This window comes from Anopheles funestus, chromosome 2RL (genome assembly GCF_943734845.2).
Source record: "Anopheles funestus chromosome 2RL, idAnoFuneDA-416_04, whole genome shotgun sequence".
Classification (NCBI taxonomy): Eukaryota; Metazoa; Arthropoda; class Insecta; order Diptera; family Culicidae; genus Anopheles; species Anopheles funestus.
In genome coordinates this window covers 13768122-13786869 of record NC_064598.1, presented here as the reverse complement: position 1 = coordinate 13786869, position 18748 = coordinate 13768122, and the positions used below count along the sequence as shown (strand labels likewise).

The 18748-nt window shown below is 42.0% G+C and overlaps 1 protein-coding gene and 1 long non-coding RNA gene across 5 annotated transcripts in view; both read right to left on the bottom strand.

Moving 5' to 3' along the window:
- Positions 1-4105, bottom strand: part of LOC125765206 (uncharacterized) — a 361639-nt gene extending 357534 nt beyond the window's left edge. For 2 of the 4 annotated variants that reach the window (XR_007418512.1, XR_007418511.1), the window contains exons 1-2: positions 2921-4105; positions 795-1694 (exon numbers count right to left, since the gene is read on the bottom strand). This is a non-coding gene — a long non-coding RNA (uncharacterized LOC125765206). Of the gene's footprint in view, positions 1-36; positions 85-206; positions 275-794; positions 1695-2920 lie in introns of those variants that run through there. The other 2 variants (XR_007418513.1, XR_007418510.1) reach the window with 2 other exon arrangements.
- Positions 4106-4619: 514 nt separating this feature from the next.
- Positions 4620-17006, bottom strand: LOC125764908 (protein sprint). The gene is made up of 16 exons (XM_049429617.1): positions 16813-17006; positions 14873-15328; positions 14647-14791; positions 14343-14558; positions 13357-14270; positions 13095-13284; positions 12812-12997; positions 12572-12731; positions 11927-12492; positions 11457-11862; positions 11275-11376; positions 11041-11205; positions 8083-8534; positions 7583-7951; positions 7313-7511; positions 4620-7213 (listed from the first exon to the last, which is right to left on the bottom strand). The coding sequence occupies exons 2-16, from the start codon at positions 15217-15219 to the stop codon at positions 6966-6968; spliced, it is 4665 nt and encodes a 1554-aa protein (XP_049285574.1). The 5' UTR covers positions 15220-15328; positions 16813-17006; the 3' UTR covers positions 4620-6965.
- Between the last annotated feature and the right edge of the window lie 1742 nt (positions 17007-18748).

Genomic DNA, 18748 nt, shown 5'->3' with positions numbered 1-18748 from the left:
GAGAAAATGAAAAAAATTTCCTCATTTTTGCGCCAACTTTTGCCTATAACTCGGTCGGTATCCAACCGATCGCCAATCTTTAACCTGTGGTCGATAGATGGCATCAATGGCTACATTTTCTTCTTGGACGGCCATGCCCTCAGATGTCTGTGCCAGAAGTTATTCGAGGAACCAAGTTCCATACCCTGTTTGAGAAAATGTCAAATTTTCCTCATTTTTGCACCAAGTTTTGCCTGTAACTCGGTCGGTATCCAACGGATCGCCAATCTTTAACCTGTGGTCGATAGATGGCACCAATGGCTACATTTTCTTCTTGGACAGCCATGCCCTCAGATGTCTGTGCCAGAAGTTATTCGAGGAACCAAGTTCCTTACCCTGTTTGAGAAAATGTTAAATTTTCCTCATTTTTCACCAATTTAGCAAAAATTTTAAATGCGATATATTTTAATGGGAATTTGTTGCAATAAGTTTCTTTTCACTCAAATAATGTTTTAAATTAAAAAAAGAATAAAAAATCAGAAAAAAATTTTAAAAAATTTTCAACTTGAAAATTTCATAAGGCTTACCCCTTACGATTTTTTTGGGAAATTTTGCAAAAAAAATTAAATTGTTTTATTTTAATGCCAATGGGTTGCAATGAGTTTCTTTTCACTCAAATAATGCTTGAAATAAAAAAAAGAGTGAAAAATAATAAAAAAATCAAAAAATTAAAAAAAAAATGAAAATTTCCCTCATTTTTGCACCAAGTTTTGGCTATAACTCGGTTGGTATCCAACAGATCGCCAATCTTTAACCTGTGGTCGATAGATGGCACCAATGGCTACATTTTCTTCTTGGACGGCCATGCCCTCAGATGTCTGTGCCAGAAGTTATTCGAGGAACCAAGTTCCTTACCCTGTTTGAGAAAATGTAAAATTTTCCTCATTTTTGCACCAAGTTTTGCCTATAACTCGGTCGGTATCCAACGGATCGCCAATCTTTAACCTGTGGTCGATAGATGGCATCAATGGCTACATTTTCTTCTTGGACATCCATGCCCTCAGATGTCTGTGCCAGAAGTTATTCGAGGAACCAAGTTCCTTACCCTGTTTGAGAAAATGTCAAATTTTCCTCATTTTTGCACCAAGTTTTGCCTATAACTCGGTCGGTATCCAACGGATCGCCAATCTTTAACCTGTGGTCGATAGATGGCACCAATGGCTACATTTTCTTCTTGGACAGCCATGCCCTCAGATGTCTGTGCCAGAAGTTATTCGAGGAACCAAGTTCCTTACCCTGTTTGAGAAAATGTTAAATTTTCCTCATTTTTGAGCAATGTAGCAAAATTTTTAAATGCGATATATTTTGATGGGAATTTGTTGCAATAAGTTTCTTTTCACTCAAATAATGTTTTAAATTAAAAAAAGAATAAAAAATCAGAAAAAAATTTTAAAAAATTTTCAACTTGAAAATTTCATAAGGCTTACCCCTTACGATTTTTTTGGGAAATTTTGCAAAAAAAATTAAATTGTTTTATTTTAATGCCAATGGGTTGCAATGAGTTTCTTTTCACTCAAATAATGCTTGAAATAAAAAAAAGAGTGAAAAATAATAAAAAAATCAAAAAATTAAAAAAAAAATGAAAATTTCCCTCATTTTTGCACCAAATTTTGGCTATAACTCGGTCGGTATCCAACGAATCGTCAATCTTTAACCTGTGGTCGATAGATGGCACCAATGGCTACATTTTCTTCTTGGACAGCCATGCCCTCAGAAGTCTGTGCCAGAAGTTATTCGAGGAACCAAGTCCCTTACCCTGTTTGAGAAAATGTAAAATTTTCCTCATTTTTGCACCAAGTTTTGCCTATAACTCGGTCGGTATCCAACGGATCGCCAATCTTTAACCTGTGGTCGATAGATGGCACCAATGGCTACATTTTCTTCTTGGACAGCCATGCCCTCAGATGTCTGTGCCAGAAGTTATTCGAGGAACCAAGTTCCTTACCCTGTTTGAGAAAATGTTAAATTTTCCTCATTTTTGAGCAATGTAGCAAAATTTTTAAATGCGATATATTTTGATGGGAATTTGTTGCAATAAGTTTCTTTTCACTCAAATAATGTTTTAAATTAAAAAAAGAATGAAAAATCAGAAAAATTTGTTAAAAAAATGTCAACTCGAAAATTTCATAAGGCTTACCCCTTGCCATTTTTGTGGGAAATTTTGCAAAAAAAATTAAATTGATTTATTTTAATGCCAATAGGTTGCAATGAGTTTCTGTTCACTCAAATAATGCTTGAAATAAAAAAAAGTGAAAAATAATAAAAAATTCAAAAATTGAAAAAAAAATGAAAATTTTCCTCATTTTTGCACCAAGTTTTGCCTATAACTCGGTCGGTATCCAACAGATCGCCAATCTTTAACCTGTGATCGATAGATGGCACCAATGGCTACATTTTCTTCTTGGACGGCCATGCCCTGAGATGTCTTTGCCAGAAGTTATTCGAGGAACCAAGTTCCTTACCCTGTTTGAGAAAATGTCAAATTTTCCTCATTTTTGAGCAATGTAGCAAAAATTTTAAATGTGATATATTTTGATGGGAATTTGTTGCAATAAGTTTCTTTTCACTTAAATAGTGCTTTAAATTAAAAAAAGAATAAAAAATCAGAAAAAAAATTTTAAAAAATTTTCCACTCGAAAATTTCATAAGGCTTACCCCTTGCCATTTTGTTGAGAAATTTTGCAAAAAAATTTAAATTGATTTATTTTAATGCCAATAGGTTGCAATGAGTTTCTGTTCACTCAAATAATGTTTGAAATAAAAAAAAGTGTAAAATAATAAAAAATTCAAAAATTGAAAAAAAAAATGAAAATTTTCCTCATTTTTGCACCAAGTTTTGCCTATAACTCGGTCGGTATCCAACGGATCGCCAATCTTTAACCTGTGGTCGATAGATGGCACCAATGGCTACATTTTCTTCTTGGACAGCCATGCCCTCAGATGTCTGTGCCAGAAGTTATTCGAGGAACCAAGTTCCTTACCCTGTTTGAGAAAATGTTAAATTTTCCTCATTTTTGAGCAATGTAGCAAAATTTTTAAATGCGATATATTTTGATGGGAATTTGTTGCAATAAGTTTCTTTTCACTCAAATAATGTTTTAAATTAAAAAAAGAATAAAAAATCAGAAAAAAATTTTAAAAAATTTTCAACTTGAAAATTTCATAAGGCTTACCCCTTACGATTTTTTTGGGAAATTTTGCAAAAAAAATTAAATTGTTTTATTTTAATGCCAATGGGTTGCAATGAGTTTCTTTTCACTCAAATAATGCTTGAAATAAAAAAAAGAGTGAAAAATAATAAAAAAATCAAAAAATTAAAAAAAAAATGAAAATTTCCCTCATTTTTGCACCAAATTTTGGCTATAACTCGGTCGGTATCCAACGAATCGTCAATCTTTAACCTGTGGTCGATAGATGGCACCAATGGCTACATTTTCTTCTTGGACAGCCATGCCCTCAGAAGTCTGTGCCAGAAGTTATTCGAGGAACCAAGTCCCTTACCCTGTTTGAGAAAATGTAAAATTTTCCTCATTTTTGCACCAAATTTTGCCTATAACTCGGTCGGTATCCAACGGATCGCCAATCTTTAACCTGTGGTCGATAGATGGCACCAATGGCTACATTTTCTTCTTGGACAGCCATGCCCTCAGATGTCTGTGCCAGAAGTTATTCGAGGAACCAAGTTCCTTACCCTGTTTGAGAAAATGTTAAATTTTCCTCATTTTTGAGCAATGTAGCAAAATTTTTAAATGCGATATATTTTGATGGGAATTTGTTGCAATAAGTTTCTTTTCACTCAAATAATGCTTTAAATTAAAAAAAGAATAAAAAATCAGAAAAAAAATTTTAAAAAATTTTCAACTCGAAAATTTCATAAGGCTTACCCCTTGCCATTTTTTTGAGAAATTTTGCAAAAAAATTTAAATTGATTTATTTTAATGCCAATTGGTTGCAATAAGTTTCTTTTCACTCAAATAATGTTTTAAATTGAAAAAAGAATAAAAAATCAGAAAAAAATTTCAAAAAAATTTTCAACTCGAAAATTTCATAAGGCTTACCCCTTGCCATTTTTTTGAGCAATTTAGCAAATTTTAAAAATTTATTTTATTTTAAGGCGAAATTGTTACCATAAGTTTCTTTTCACTCAAATAATGCTTTAAAAGAAGAAAAGAATAAAAAATAACAAAAAAATTTAAAAAAAAATTCAACTCGAAAATTTCATAAGGCTTACCCCTTGCCATTTTTTCTGACTAATTTAGCAAAAATTTATAAATTGATTAATTTTAATGCGGATTGGTTGAAATACTTTTGTAGCATGTAGTGACGGGGTTACGATTGATTATGATATCTTTCACTATTGGCTCTCACTGTAACAATTCAACTTCCATTCAACAACAATATGTGACAACGTTCGAAAAAAGAGATAGAATGATCAAACAAACACTTATTTCGGGAAAAAGTACAAATTACTACTGTTGCTTAAACTAAGAAACCGAGAGTTCGCTCTTGAAATCTGTGCATTTCGGAGAAAGTTTGCAACTATAGTACCAAAAACCATAGAAAGTTTTTAAAAACAACAGTTGTCTAATATGTATATATAGAGAGAGTTTATTTTATCGTTATCTGCAATAAATACGCTTGTGTTGTAAAAATAGATGTTTCCAAAAAACTTCCTATACCTATTTGGCAAGATATTTCTTTTCTTGTTGTTGCTCTCCACGCCATTTTCCATCTTTCATTTTCCACTTACTCTTTGCCACCTTTCCTTTCTGCCAGCAGTTTTCCCTACGCACCAGCAATCGGTTTGTTTTAAATGGTTAGGACTTCATTGCACTACTCTTACTAGTTTTTTTGGGGAGGGCTACTATTGCGATTTTGGGGCAGGAGGAAAAGGAGAGTGTTATTACTCTATCTGTTCTATTCATTCTGCATTTAATACTGTCGTTTTGTTTGCTTTATGTTGCTACGCGTTTTCTGCATTGGTTGTTGCTTTTCTACTCGAAATTACTTTCTTACAAGGTTGAGTTATCATCGGTGATCAGATCGGGAAAAAGATAGCTATCAAAAATAGATCAAGTCATTCCTGAGCCCCAAACACAACGCTTCCTTCATTCCTTATCTTTACCGAAATCCGTTACCATTTATCTACTGTTAAGTTGCTTGACTGTTTGTTTCACTTTTGTGTAAATGCATTGCAAGATAGGAAAACGCCTATTGATTTTGTTTCTCTTCATCTTTTGTTTTGTGAGCAATTCGTTTCGACAGAGCATTTTTTTTTGTTTGTTGATTTTGTGTCTTGCTGATTGGCATCGTTTCTACTACTACTAGTACTACAATCCTTCAAACCAACTTAGTTGTAGTTCATTCACGCATTGCTTCACGAACCGATAACGACCATTGTGAGCAATAGCAAAGTGTCCGCGTAAGAAGGGGGTTTATTTGGCAATTGTTAAGAAGAAAGAAAGAATTTGTTCATTGTTGAATATACATAGTTGTTGCTAGTTGTTTTAGTTAGTTTTTTTTTGTTCGTTAAAAGTACGAGCACACGCACACACCACACAAAACACACAAGAAGAAAAAACTGTGTCACACTCAAACGGAGGGATGTATCCTCCCTCCGGGGGAAACAAGAATACGCGATTAGTGATTAATAATTGATTTACATTAGTAACATTAGATGTAGGAAAAGTTGAAACTACGCACAACTCATTCACTCATTCATTGTCGTTAGCAAAAGGAGAGCATGTTTTCTTTTGAAGGGTTTCATAGCATTCCTGTGGAACGGCCAATGGAAACAGCTGGATCGGGGAGGGAATAAATTAGTTTCATATTGTTTCATAAAAAGGTATCACGAAAACAGTCCATTCAAAGCAAATAACTCAACACAAACCTAACGCATATTGACCATGCCTGACTAGGCGTTTAATGGAAGCTCTTGGCGCGACACGGTCTTCGATGTGCTGCTTCAATTAGTGCTGAATTCTACTCTGCTAGTCCTACCAGTTTGCTGGGAACACATCATGGGTGTATGTGTAAAAGATTTGCTGCTAGTGCTAATGAACAATCAAACCCGTAACCTAATTAAAACGGGTCGGACATCTTGTCATTTGATGACGGAAACAGAATATACGAATGGAACTAACAGCACACATTAAAAACACATTCACACGTACGTATGTAAGAGAGAAAGTAGTAAAACAAGATTTCCATTACGTTGCCCATTTTTTGTTAACCTTTCTTTTTCGTTTAAAACACATTATTAACAAATCATTAAAAAGAAAACGCTTAACCAATGGTTTGCACTCTAGTTGGATCGAGAGATTAGTGGCTGCTACCGAAGGGGGGGGGACTTGGGCGAGAACGGTATGTTTTTTACGCGCTTCATCACAGAGAATGGCATAATACGGCTCTAGCTTCGCTACCTTTCGCACCACTACATCATTCCTGCATGTATTAAAAAGAAAGCAATTTCACCAAGTTTGTATATGCCTTTAACCTTTTTTACACCCGAGCGGTTCGCTCCAGCGTTAGTGTGTTAAAATTATCTTTACTTCCTACGTGTTGCACAAGAAGAAAACGCTAGTTGTGATGAATTAAAATCTAAACTCATCCATAGTAAAATTGCATTGCTATACGAGAATCGATATTGAGGTTGTAACACATGAAGCGTTGTAGTGCTTGCAATGTTCGAAATGTAGTTTTACGGTCTGTACGATTGTATATGTATGATTGATTGTATATGATTATATGTGTATACTATACGTGTAATAAGATTAAACCGAGCAAACTAGCATCCCGGAAGTGGGATGCTACTCGAAAAGAAATGAAGTTGAACGATAAACATGTTACTACGGCAAAATACGATCTTATGCAAAAGAGTATATCAGACTTAATGTTTAACGATGGAAGCTTAATTCATTGTTTGCTTATACTTTTAGTTGATTATCACTCGCAGTAGTAGTAGTGGTAGTGGTAGCAATGATAGCATTATTAGCAGTAGCATTCGTAGTATTAGTAGTGCTAGTGGTCATAGTGTTGTTGCTAGCAGCGTTATTTGGCATCACGGTGGGCCACGCTATTTTTGCGTCGATCCTTTTGTATGCTATCATAAAATGTTTCCCTTTCGCCGTCATCCGGACGTCTTGCGGACATTCGGTGTCATGTAGAAGAGTTTCTAAAAATAGCAAAATAACACACGGTACGCAGAGTGGAAGATTAGATGACATTTTTTCTACCAAACAAACAGGAGGCTAAAGCAACGATTATTTCTTACCTTCACCGTCGATCAGCTTGAATAGACCATAGTCTTGGGCATTTGTTATTCTTGCCTTATGGGCAATTATTCGGCACACTTCCTTCGTCGTCGTATGCGGTCGTATTGGAAGTGTGCGCGTTTGAATCGAACCATTATATTCGTCCGGTATGATCACGCGTAGCACCGACGAACAGTTTGGCATCGTTGATGATTCCCACTGTGATAAATTACCGATATTTAAATTATTCATCACTTAATCCACAAAAAGCATCAAACACAAATACATACATCCAGAGTCGATGTGCCTTCCTGTTCGCTGAGGCTAAAGTTCTTAAGCACATGCACCGCACTGCAGAGGGCCGTTAAGTAATAGCCAGCTTCCCCGCTCAGCAGCGATGGTTGTAGTAATCCCCACATATACTCTGCCTCAATTTCCGCACCGATAAATCCACAATGTGCCACCACCATTACCAGCACGGGCAGGAAATCGTCCGCACTTAGCTGTTGCCCGTTGCAGCAGGTGGTCGCTTCAAAAATGGTCGACACCGCGGCAAGAAGCAAATCCAGTTTAGCTAAGGGCAGTTCCACCTCTTGCAGACGCACGAACAATGTTGCAATTTGTCGCATCGCTGTTGGGCTCGGCGGTATCACATTACCCTGAGGGAACAGAAGAGAAACAGAAAAGAACGTTTGAAAAATATTAAAACCAAACAATTTCCATTGCTAAAACACGGCATTCATTACTGTACATGTTTATCTTACGGCCTTCATCTGTACGCCCTACTTACCTTGATACCGAAAGCCAGTGGACCGCGACCCGCTGTCGAGCGTACCTTTTCCACAATCAGCTGTATATCGCCCGATTGGCTGTAGTAATCCACGAACAAACCGTAGAGATGCTCACGCAACGGCAGTATCACCAGCTTGTGCATCACCTCCTCCAGGATTGAGTCGAGGTTGAGGAACTCGTCCGCTTTCAACTGTGCCCGTGCTTTCTGCACCTCTGCGGCAAAGTCGCCCTCGCCGTGCTTCACCAGATAGTTCTTCATGCCGGACATGAATTGGCGCATGTTGCGCATCACAACCTGCGGATGAGGGGCCGCCTTCGATTCCTTCGTACAGGCGATAAAGTTGCTTATGTTGCGGGAAAACGTTGAGTCCGGCTTACTCGCAAGGTAGAAGGCGTACGTGGCAATTGATTCGCCGGGACCGTTATGAGAGGACCTGTTGCGTGGATGACCTGCAGATGAAACAAGCAAAATTAATCATACCGAATGCATTGAAAAAGTTGTTTAATTATTTTCCAATCCATTTCCCTTTCCCCAATTTAATTAATTAACACATTAATACGCATTCACCATTACAAAGTATATACCTCGCACAAGTTTTTCTTCACAGCAAGTGAACAGTTTGTGTACCAGCTTGTGCCACATTCCGTCGAACCGAGTCGTTTCGTTAATCTCTTTGCCCTGATCCAGTCGGCTGAATATCTTGCGATATCGCCGCTTCTTCACCAGCAACGTACGACCACGCTCTTCCTCAATGTGTCCCACGTTGATGATGATGTTCCCTTGCTCGTCCAGTCCGAACAGCTGCTCGACATCCGCATCGAGCGGTACCACGTTCGAATCAAGCGAGTTCAGTAGGGTACAATCGTCGATCATGATCGTATTTTCGGAGAACGACGATGATGTATCACATTCGTCATATTCCACTCGACACCAACCGTCCAGCAGCAGCACGGTACAGAAGTTTCCATCTGCCACTGGTGCCCGCTTTCCCGAATATTCACACACCGGTACCGGAAGTCCGTCCTGTACACGAAACCCTCCAAACAGTCGATCAAACCGGCCCACTCTACGACGGACGGTCGCACAACTTAGAGCCTGCAAGTTCTGGCTCTTCGACCAACACTTCACATCTTCGGGGGCTGGGCGCTTCCGTGCAGCGCGTTCATGCGACTGCCACTCGGCACGGGTGGCGTTTTCTAGTTGGTGCTGTTTGCCAACAGCGAGCGCCGCGTTTGCACTGTTATCGGCCCTAGCACCGCTAGCTAAATCAACTTTCGACCGACATTCACCTTCATGGCGTAATGGCGTTGATGCAACAGCAGTAACTATCCCATTTACCGTTAGCCCCTGAACGGTGTTTGCGAATGATTTACGGCTAGATCCGTTGTCTGCCGTCACCTGTCGCCCGGCCGGTCTTTTCCGCCGTGGCCGATCCACCAACCAGTCTCGAGATCCGTATCCGCATCCACTCGACGACGGGACCGATGTAACCCCATTGTCGAAGATGCAATTCATCACGGTGGCTTCATTCTGGTTCACGTATCTTACATGTGACCACCTTCTGTACCACCGCATGACAGATAGAGAAACGATTTTTGCCCGACTGCACGAAACGGCGAAAACGATAGTTTCTCATTAGAACGAGGAGGAGACGGGATTAGCGTCCCTGTTTCGCAAGGTTTCTTTCAAATTCGCTCTTGGCAGGCTGCGCAAAGGCCCTCGATGGCTATGCTTTTGCGTCCGTGCAAACCAATCACCATCGATCCGAACCGTTTCCCGTGAAGTGCACAATCAAACTGAACCGACCGCCCGTCAAATGTAAGCTCTTGAGCGTTGGTTCCATGCATGTCCTTGACGTTATCGTGCGTAGGAAAGAAAGAAAGTGTCAAAGTCTTCAACCTCCGGATGCACACACGCACACACACACATACACATGCGCAAGTACGCATCGATACGACCATGAGTAAGGGAACTACTCATCAAGTTCACAATAAATTACGCATCCTCATGAATATATTATTAGCTCAGCTCGTTTTCCTTTCGCTCTTTCCTCCGATTCTTCCTCCGACTGCCTTCTACCGGTTACTCAACCGGTCAGATCTATCTGGAAATATTCCCGAAATAAGTGGCTAGCCTTCTTCGATGCACCCACCCACTCAACAACCGATACGCAATAAAACCGTGCAAATAGTGCATTATTTTACACGTTTCAAGGCAAGTCAAGGCAAATAAACAAACCGACCCACTCCAGACATACACGCTACCGTTCCGCTGCGTTCTGCCGCCTACAGAAGCTAAGTAATCATTGTACAAATAGCAGCTACTTATCAGACATTTCGAACACCGATGAGTGTAGCAACCCGGGAACGGCAGCTATCAAAAGATAGCGGAAGAGCATGAATGTTATGACTGGTCACACCGACACACACACCCATACGCACACACATACGTTCGGTAGCCGTTGCTGGCCTGGTATGCTCGCGTCCGAAGGCTTCGTCACTTATCGGGCGTCATTACTCTTGGCCACCGATCGTTTGATCTCATTACAATGTATGTCAAACCAACGATTCCTTAGCATGCGGGGTGGCTGACGCAATAAAGCCGTTGTATTATACAGCCTGCACTTTTATGTAGGTTATGGTAAACCGGTTGCCAACATTCAAACATCCGGCTGTGCGTGGGAAAAGGCCTACACATAAACATAAGCAGCCACCGAAAAAAAAAAATTCCCATCCATAAAAAAACATCACCCAGCCAACCAGGTAGTAGCTGATGAGGGATTTCCCGTCTCCGGAACACATTCACTGCCTGTATGGAAAAACCCCGAGCAAGTATAATACCCTGAGCCCGACCTTTTCCTATCCCTTACCATTCGTATGTTCCCTTTCACAGCAAAACCAACCGAATCCAGCCCTTAACGTTGTCTAAGTTCCTCTAATAAGTTCATCTACTTACATAAAATTTCTCGATCGCGGCAACTGCGAGAACGCAGTATAGTAGCTACTTTTTGCTGCGACTGTGGTAACTGTTGCTGTATGTCTTTTCCGTAGCGGTTTTCTTTGGCAACCGAGCTACTGCTGTCGTAGCTATTACCCATGTTCGTAACCTCCAGAGAAGATTCTACAAACATTCTCAATGCAATTAGAACTGGCTCAAATTCCGCACAAAACAAACTAAACATCTACTTACGTTCGTTGGGAAGAAAAGAATCCCACTGAGAGCTGTCCCACGGTTCAGAAAAAACAGTACCATCGTCCGAATGAGCGCTATTGATGGCTGATGATGCATAAGCTACAATACAGGGAAACACAAACAAACACATATAATATACATTACTTATTGCACATACAAGCTAGTGAAACAATGTATACCATTTGCTTGCTTTTCCACATTATCGTAGGCCGACTTCCGCTGTCCTCTGTTACCTAACGTTCCGAAACCTGACTCGCCATTGCCTCCGATGCCGCTATCGTTCGCCAGCATACCATCCAGCAATCGTTCCGACAAATTCAGTGCCGGCAACTTCTTTGCTATAATCTGATGTATCGTGATCGGTCTTCCGATGAGACTATCGGTGCTTTTCTGGTGTGGCTTTGTAGGCGGTTCGATCGTCTTCATCGAGGTGGTGGGAGTTTTCCATCGGATATCGGAGTCGTAATCACTCATAATGTGAACCGCAGCACCACCCGTAATGCTCAGTTCATGCATTCTAACACCCGACACCATGGAGTCGTTTTTCTCCAATGCCAGCTCGTCCAGAGATGCGGCAAAGTTGTTCTGCAAATGATAAACATTTGTTTTAACTCTCAATGTATTTAAACCCATAATTCGTCGCACTTACATTCACATTGCATCCATTTCCATTGCCCCACGGATGCACCGTGTAAGGTAGCACATCATCATTTCCGAACAGCTGCTTTGGTGGTTCCGAATGACGCTGGCTGCTGTTCGATGAAGCCAAACGATTTAAAGGACTGCGACGGACGATGTTGCTTAAAATATCCGCCGGATCCGCATAGAACGGGCTGGCCTGTTTTTGGTCCTGTCCACCGAACCCAACACCACCACCAATCGCGTCTTCTAGCGTCACCGGTGTCCCGGCGGGTGTGGTGTGCGAAATGTTCATGCACGATCGCTGTCGGACATCAGCTAACGCCGTCCGACCGAAACGATTGTCCTCCTTCGGTATTGGTGAAAACGTTTTCAATGCCACCGGTGGACGGGCTGGTTTGTCGGTCGGTGTGCTGGCACGATCACTAGCCGAATCAAGACCACTCATACCAACGGCAAGATTGTCGACTGAGTACGTGTGCGCCCCACCATGGCCGGCTGGGCCACGATAGGAGGTTAATTTGCCCTGTCTGTAACTCATGGAATCGATCGATGGAGAAACAAGACCTTTTAGAGCTAGCGACGGTAAAAAGAAAACGACGAAACATTAATATCAACACACCATTCCGTACGATCATGGCGTGATCGAACTTACTTAAATCTTCCTGGCCAAACATGCCATGCCGCTGACCTAGAAGCGACCTTCGATCGCCTTTGCTAGCCGCGTCCTGCGTCCATATGTCCTCATAATCGCTGATCTTATCCACGAGCGTACTTCTGCAGTAAACGGATGGTGATTCCAAAATATCCGATTCCTGCGAGCGCAAACAGAACATTAACACTTATTTTACGTACACGACGAATCCTTTCCACGCACGCCATTTGTAATACGCACCTGATAGTGTTTCGATTCTTTCCGCTTGTTACGGCGACTAACGCGAGTACTCGCCGGAACGCTGAAGCAATGATTGTCCACTTCTGGTTTGTGATCGTTTGTCTGACTCACAGATGGTTGCTTCTCCTGTCCATCTCCTACAGTGTCGGTATCACAATACCACACAGTATTGGTTACATGTGAACCCTAAACATTGCACACAATCAAATTGATTACCGTTCTGTCCATGAACTTCATTCTATCTCTCTCTCTTTCTCCCTCCCTCTATTGCTACGATACGTACCGAATTGTTGGAAGTGCCGGTGGTCAACACCGGTGTTTCTCTGCGCTGGAATGCTGTGTCTCTGGTAGGAAATCCTGTTGTCGGTGTGAAGTCCGTGTCTTTTTGTTGCATGAATGTGGTTCGCTCTACCGTCGGGCTATTCTCTGCAATCTGCAGCTTTATACGTCTTGCCGGTGGTGCTGGTGGACTTCTGCAATAGTACATTTTAGTGATTAGTGCAAACTTTGCTAAAATATTGTTATAGAGCTCAGTTCTTCTGTACCTAATCGGTTTAATGTTCAGCGTATTCGGTGGCGTTGGTCTCGGTGCTCGTGGTTTCCGTTCCAGCGTGCTGCTCACGTTTTGCACATCGCCCTGTCTGCTTTCCATGGATGATGAGGTCGAGCTTGTCATTTCGCCGCCAGTAACATCACCGTTTGAATGACCCCCGTGGCTACCGTGCCCCAGTATGTTTGCGTTGAACAGTTCAATTTGCTTTTCCACCTCATGTTGCGTGGTGGGTGAGATGATTTGCTGCTTGCGTGCCTTAAACGTGCTCGTTTTCCCAATGATCCCCGTCTGGTTCTGGTCGGTCATCGGTGACATCATGATGGCACTGTCGATCGATTCGGGACTCAGCAGCGTTTGCCCATTGCTGACGGTGAAACTGCTCAGCGTCGAGAACGTATCGGTCGGTGTCTCGCCGAACGTGTTTAGCATTCCACCTCCACCCAGTGAGGTACCGCCGGTGATAGGTGTGCCGTGACTGACCGGTGTATGATTAAGTACGGATATGCCGATGCCGCTCGAGTGCGTTGCTTCGGACGGGGTGTTCATGTGACTAGAGGTGGCGGACGGTGTCGCCGGTACGGTGGTTGGTTTTGGTTTCGGCGAGCTAGCCATCGGATAGCGCCAGAACTCTTGGCCCAGCAGCGCCAAAGACGATAGTTGCTGGCGATTTTTCGCTTCGCGTAACGCTACCGGAAGACATAGCTGGACGGGTAGCTCGTCGCAGCATTGCGTGTAGTGAGCGATAAGCGCTGGTATGGAGTCAAACTTGAAGCGAGAGCTTTCCAAACTCAACTGCCCGTTGTTGGACTGTATCAGATAGTGTTCGATGTAAGGCCCTGCGTTCACCGGCAAACGCACCGAAACGGCCATCGTTTTTGACTGACTAGAACCACGAACAATGAACGTCTAAAATGGAAGAAATAGACAAATGTATTGGTACGGTGTATTGCCGATGGTGCGACACCAACAACGACTTACCCCTTCTTCCTTTCCCTGCAGCAGATGGATTGCACCGGAACGTTGAATGCCGGGTAAAAACCATACCGGATGCGAACGAAGCAAACGCTCCAGCAGACTCATCACGATCGCGGTAGGATTGGCCGAACTGTTCGATTCCTGCGATTCGTCACTGGACGTTTCTTCACCCTCGGCCATAATGCCTCCTTCCGAGCTGGAGACAAGTGATGTGTGTGACTAAAACAAAACCACAAAAACAAACACCACATTCAAGCATGCTACGATTGCGTTGCCTTTTTGGCACAACATTTCACATCGATCTTACTTCATACAGTTCTTCCTGCGAGAGTTCTCGATTGTTCGAAAGCAGAGGCATCATATCGTCGTCCATTGTTTCCACCTCATTTTGCTGCACGCTGGAGTGCAATGCGCTGAACCGCCGTTTTGCCATTGCTAGGGAAGAATCCGGTCTGCAAACAAGAAGGAACACAGCATATTGAAATGATACATGAAGCATGTTTCACATGGCAGTAAACAACGCGCATACGTACCCTTTAGAAAGCCTGTTTGCGCTGTTTCCGCTGCCGGATGATACGTCCTGCTTAAACTTGGTCACCTCAGCGTACCGTCTGATCAGCGATGAGCTGTCGACCAAATTCGTTCCACTATCGAGCTGATCACGACCATTGCACGTTCCTCCATCGGGATTGTTGCTTAACTTTGCCGGCAGTGAGATGGGACGTGCATTGGCCGGAGACAGATCGGACGCACAGCTCACCAGGTGATGTCGGTTGAGCTGGCGCGTTGTTACGTCTCTGCTGTGGTAGAAATCACCTCCAAAGCTATCCACCGGGATGTCCTTCCGCTCATAGCAGTTGTCGTCTGTTTCCGATTCCATGGTTACTCACAAAACCACACACACACGCACACAGACTGTAGTATAAAGCGGTCAAACACTACTCTACTCCCTCCGCTACTTTCCGACCCAGCAATGCTCATACACGTTCCTGTGTGAGGTGGGGAAATTCAAAAGTAAACCTATAAGATTAGACACTGCTGCCGTCAATTTGATAGCTTTTGGTTATAAGCATCGAAAAAGACGAATGTGATTCCCTTTGACCGTCTGTCCCATATTGCATACGTGTGGGTTAGGAATGCCTTGCACATAGCAAGCATATGTATGTAAACAACAACGCGTTTGATTGCTTTTTATTTTTATCTTCCCTGTCGCGCAAACATTGCCCCGCTTCGTTGGACGATGATGTATCACACATTTAAGACGAATTCCAGCGCCGCCTGATTCATGCGCCTCTGGAGCATGCCCGTTTCGTTGCTTTGATGTGTGTGAGTAGAGTTTTTAAACTTTCGATAAGAAGCACCCAAGCAAAGCACTGTAGACAGTGCTGTACTATTTGGCTTGCCTTTGGGCTGTAATCCGTGGGCACAACGTGCCCTGATGGGACGAACCATATAGTACACACTTCCCCCCCTCCACGTATCACACACACACGCAAGCAACACACTGCACAAAGCGATGATAGAGGGAAAAAATATGCTTCTGAAATGCTACTCTTCTGCCGACCAACGTGTCTCCGCTGGAGCGACTGTTGATTGCTCTTTTTTTACTCAATGAATGATGCACATTTATTTCAACGCGTTGCCCCGCGAGCTTCTTCAATCGGCTTAATTGATTCGGTCGCCCATTCGGTTGGCGCTGCTAAGGCGGGGAACCCATTCATTTGTGCTTACACACCGAGAAAAAAAACTCTCATCTTCATTGCGGGCGACAGTCGCAACAAGAAATTGCTCCCACGGACACGCGTTACGTTACACATTTTCGGACTAATGCAACTACACCAAAACCGACGACAAATCTCACATTCAGCTGCATAGAGAAACACACTCCGTTCGTTATATTGAACAGGTTTCCAATTGCACTTTTCTATGCCCCTTCCATCGCGCACACACCTGTCTCCCTGGTTACAGTTTCAATCTTCACAGCCCATTTTAAATTCCTTCAGACTACAACACGGAGATTCGCGTTTGCGTTGGATGTTGGGCTGGGAATGGTTCGCCAGTTCACCTCCTTCCTACGCTCCCGGGGATGAAACATTAACACATGCGTATTGCGGAGATGTTTTGCGGACTGTTTTGCACTATTAGCATGAAATGTGGATCGATACGGGGAGGCGATAGCATCAAATATTTAGTAAATGGCCTATCCCCTTCCGCACCTCTGCACGATTGGGACGTGTCGCACGCACAACGCTCCAAATTACTGTTGGAGCACAATGCATGTGTTGCCTTTTTGGGGGGGGAGGACAGGGGCTTCCCTAATCGCTTCCCTCGTCATCTACTCCCCACCCAAAAAACCATTTCACACACCAACTGCTCTATGCATTTCTGTCTACCAACTTTCCACCGATCGCAACAAAGGGCACTTCTTTGTATCGACAGAGCGACCAACGATACGCATGATGTTCGAACTCACTTTAATACTTCGATGGTTCCGCACACTTGATGGAAACAGTTTTCCATCCAACAATCGCGATTTCCATGGTTTTCATGGAAAATTGCCCGTACAAGAAAAGAAATTCCTGCTCCGGCCAACTTCTTGCTTTTGACATACGTACACCAATGACAATTGGCCAACACCGTGTGGGGGAGAATGAGAAGGCTGCTTGATGGCGTATTTTGCGGATGGATTGGTGACTTTTCTCAACGCTATAGCTCTATCTACACGAAGGAAGTGTCATTACAGTTTATCGTGCTTTTAATAAAATTAATTTAAATCGTTTTTCATGTTCGGTTAGTACGGATATTAATAAGATTTAATCATGTAAAGTTGATAGAATAAGTTATAAACATCCAAACTCTCCAGGTAGAGTGAGCCTTGCTGACCATTCTTCACAAGCTGTTAAGTAATATTGAACTTTTGAACTGTACAAGTACAGAATATCGTTTTGAATTGAAAAATTACTAATACGATACTACCATCAAATAGTTATATGATGCAGTTTATCCATTTTCTCTTAATATTTATTCCTTTGCGTAAAAACGGTACAAAATGTAATCCCACAGCTGATATTTGAACAACAAAAATACCACAGTTGAACTCCCATCACGCTATGAAAATGAAGGCTTTTATTCCACGATAAAAGTTAGTATTGGGCATGTTTTTGTGTCCTGTGTTGATTTACTTCAGTGAAGATAGTTAGAAACAACCAAATAAATCAATTCGTATTGTTTTAGACCTTCTTTTAAGTTTTAATTTCAGACCCAGCATGCCGCAGCACATGTTTGAATATTCAAAATGACGGTTGGTGATGCTGCATGATGATTTTATCAAATGTGTTAACGTGGTGTTGCAATCTTTGAAGAACAAACTTGCAGATATTTCTAATTGTTACTGGTTTGTGTAGAAAATTAAGCTCACACGTAAAATAGGCCTATAGCACGGGGCGGGTACTACCCTTAAATTAACAACACATCGTGCCCTAAGGTCAATCTGCAACGTGAAAACGTGTCGCCAATGGAGATTGGAAAATCTTTTTTGAGGGTGGGATAACATGTCTAGATTCTTTTTGTTACACAAAACACACAATTCAAGCTGTTGTTTTAGTCTAGAGTAAGATTGGGTATAGAACTATCAATGGAATTATGATGTGCATCTCTAATGTAAGCATTAGCTTTGTTCAACTATTGCTTGTAGCAGGTGTAATTGGATGTAATGAATTCTGGATATGTAAGATATATCAATTTGGTACGGTTTGTCGACAAATTGCGCCACTCTCCAATCATTAAACAGAACGGGAAATGCTTCAACTAAAGCTTGGTAACTGAAAAATGGTACATCCCTTCTAAAGCCACCCAAAAAGGGCCGACAGCTTCTTTAAATAAAAAAAAAAACACCCATTCGGTTTTCCATTCGGTATGCTAGTGTGAGAAAGGCTTTCCACCACGATTAGGGCACCCCACAATACAATCAGCCTTCCCCATCGAAAACCCCAATGGCAATGTCAAACATTTAATGTGTTTTTCGGGCAGCTGCGCAATGGAGCCCGCGCTCTCGATTGCAAGAAAACAAACGCGACGACACTTGTCTTGTGGACGAGGAGCTAGTTTTTTTTTCTACTCATATAAGCCTGCACTATACAATCGCTAACGATGACTAATATTTTGCTGTAGTGTTTTGAACCTCAAAGGCGACAGTAAATGGTGCAAAGTGAAAATATCTCAACACTCCAATTTATAGTACTCCATTGTGTCATTATGGGGAATGATCAATGGAATTGTGAAACGCTGAGGTTGGTTCGAGAAATGGTCCCTAAGAAATCGTACGAATCGTTGGGCATCAAACTTCTACGCAGTGTTAATGTTTATCTTCTTGGAATATGCGGTGTTTCGCGTGTGCGTACGTGTGTACA

Coding starts and splice junctions, on each gene's coding strand:
- LOC125764908 (XM_049429617.1), bottom strand. CDS start 15,219: ATGGAATCGGAAACAGACGACAACTGCTATGAGCGGAAGGACATCCCG. Junction 11,206..11,274: donor TTCTTTTCTTCCCAACGAAC/GTAAGTAGATGT, acceptor GAATGTTTGTAG/AATCTTCTCTGGAGGTTACG. Junction 7,214..7,312: donor CAAGCTGATCGACGGTGAAG/GTAAGAAATAAT, acceptor TGCTATTTTTAG/AAACTCTTCTACATGACACC.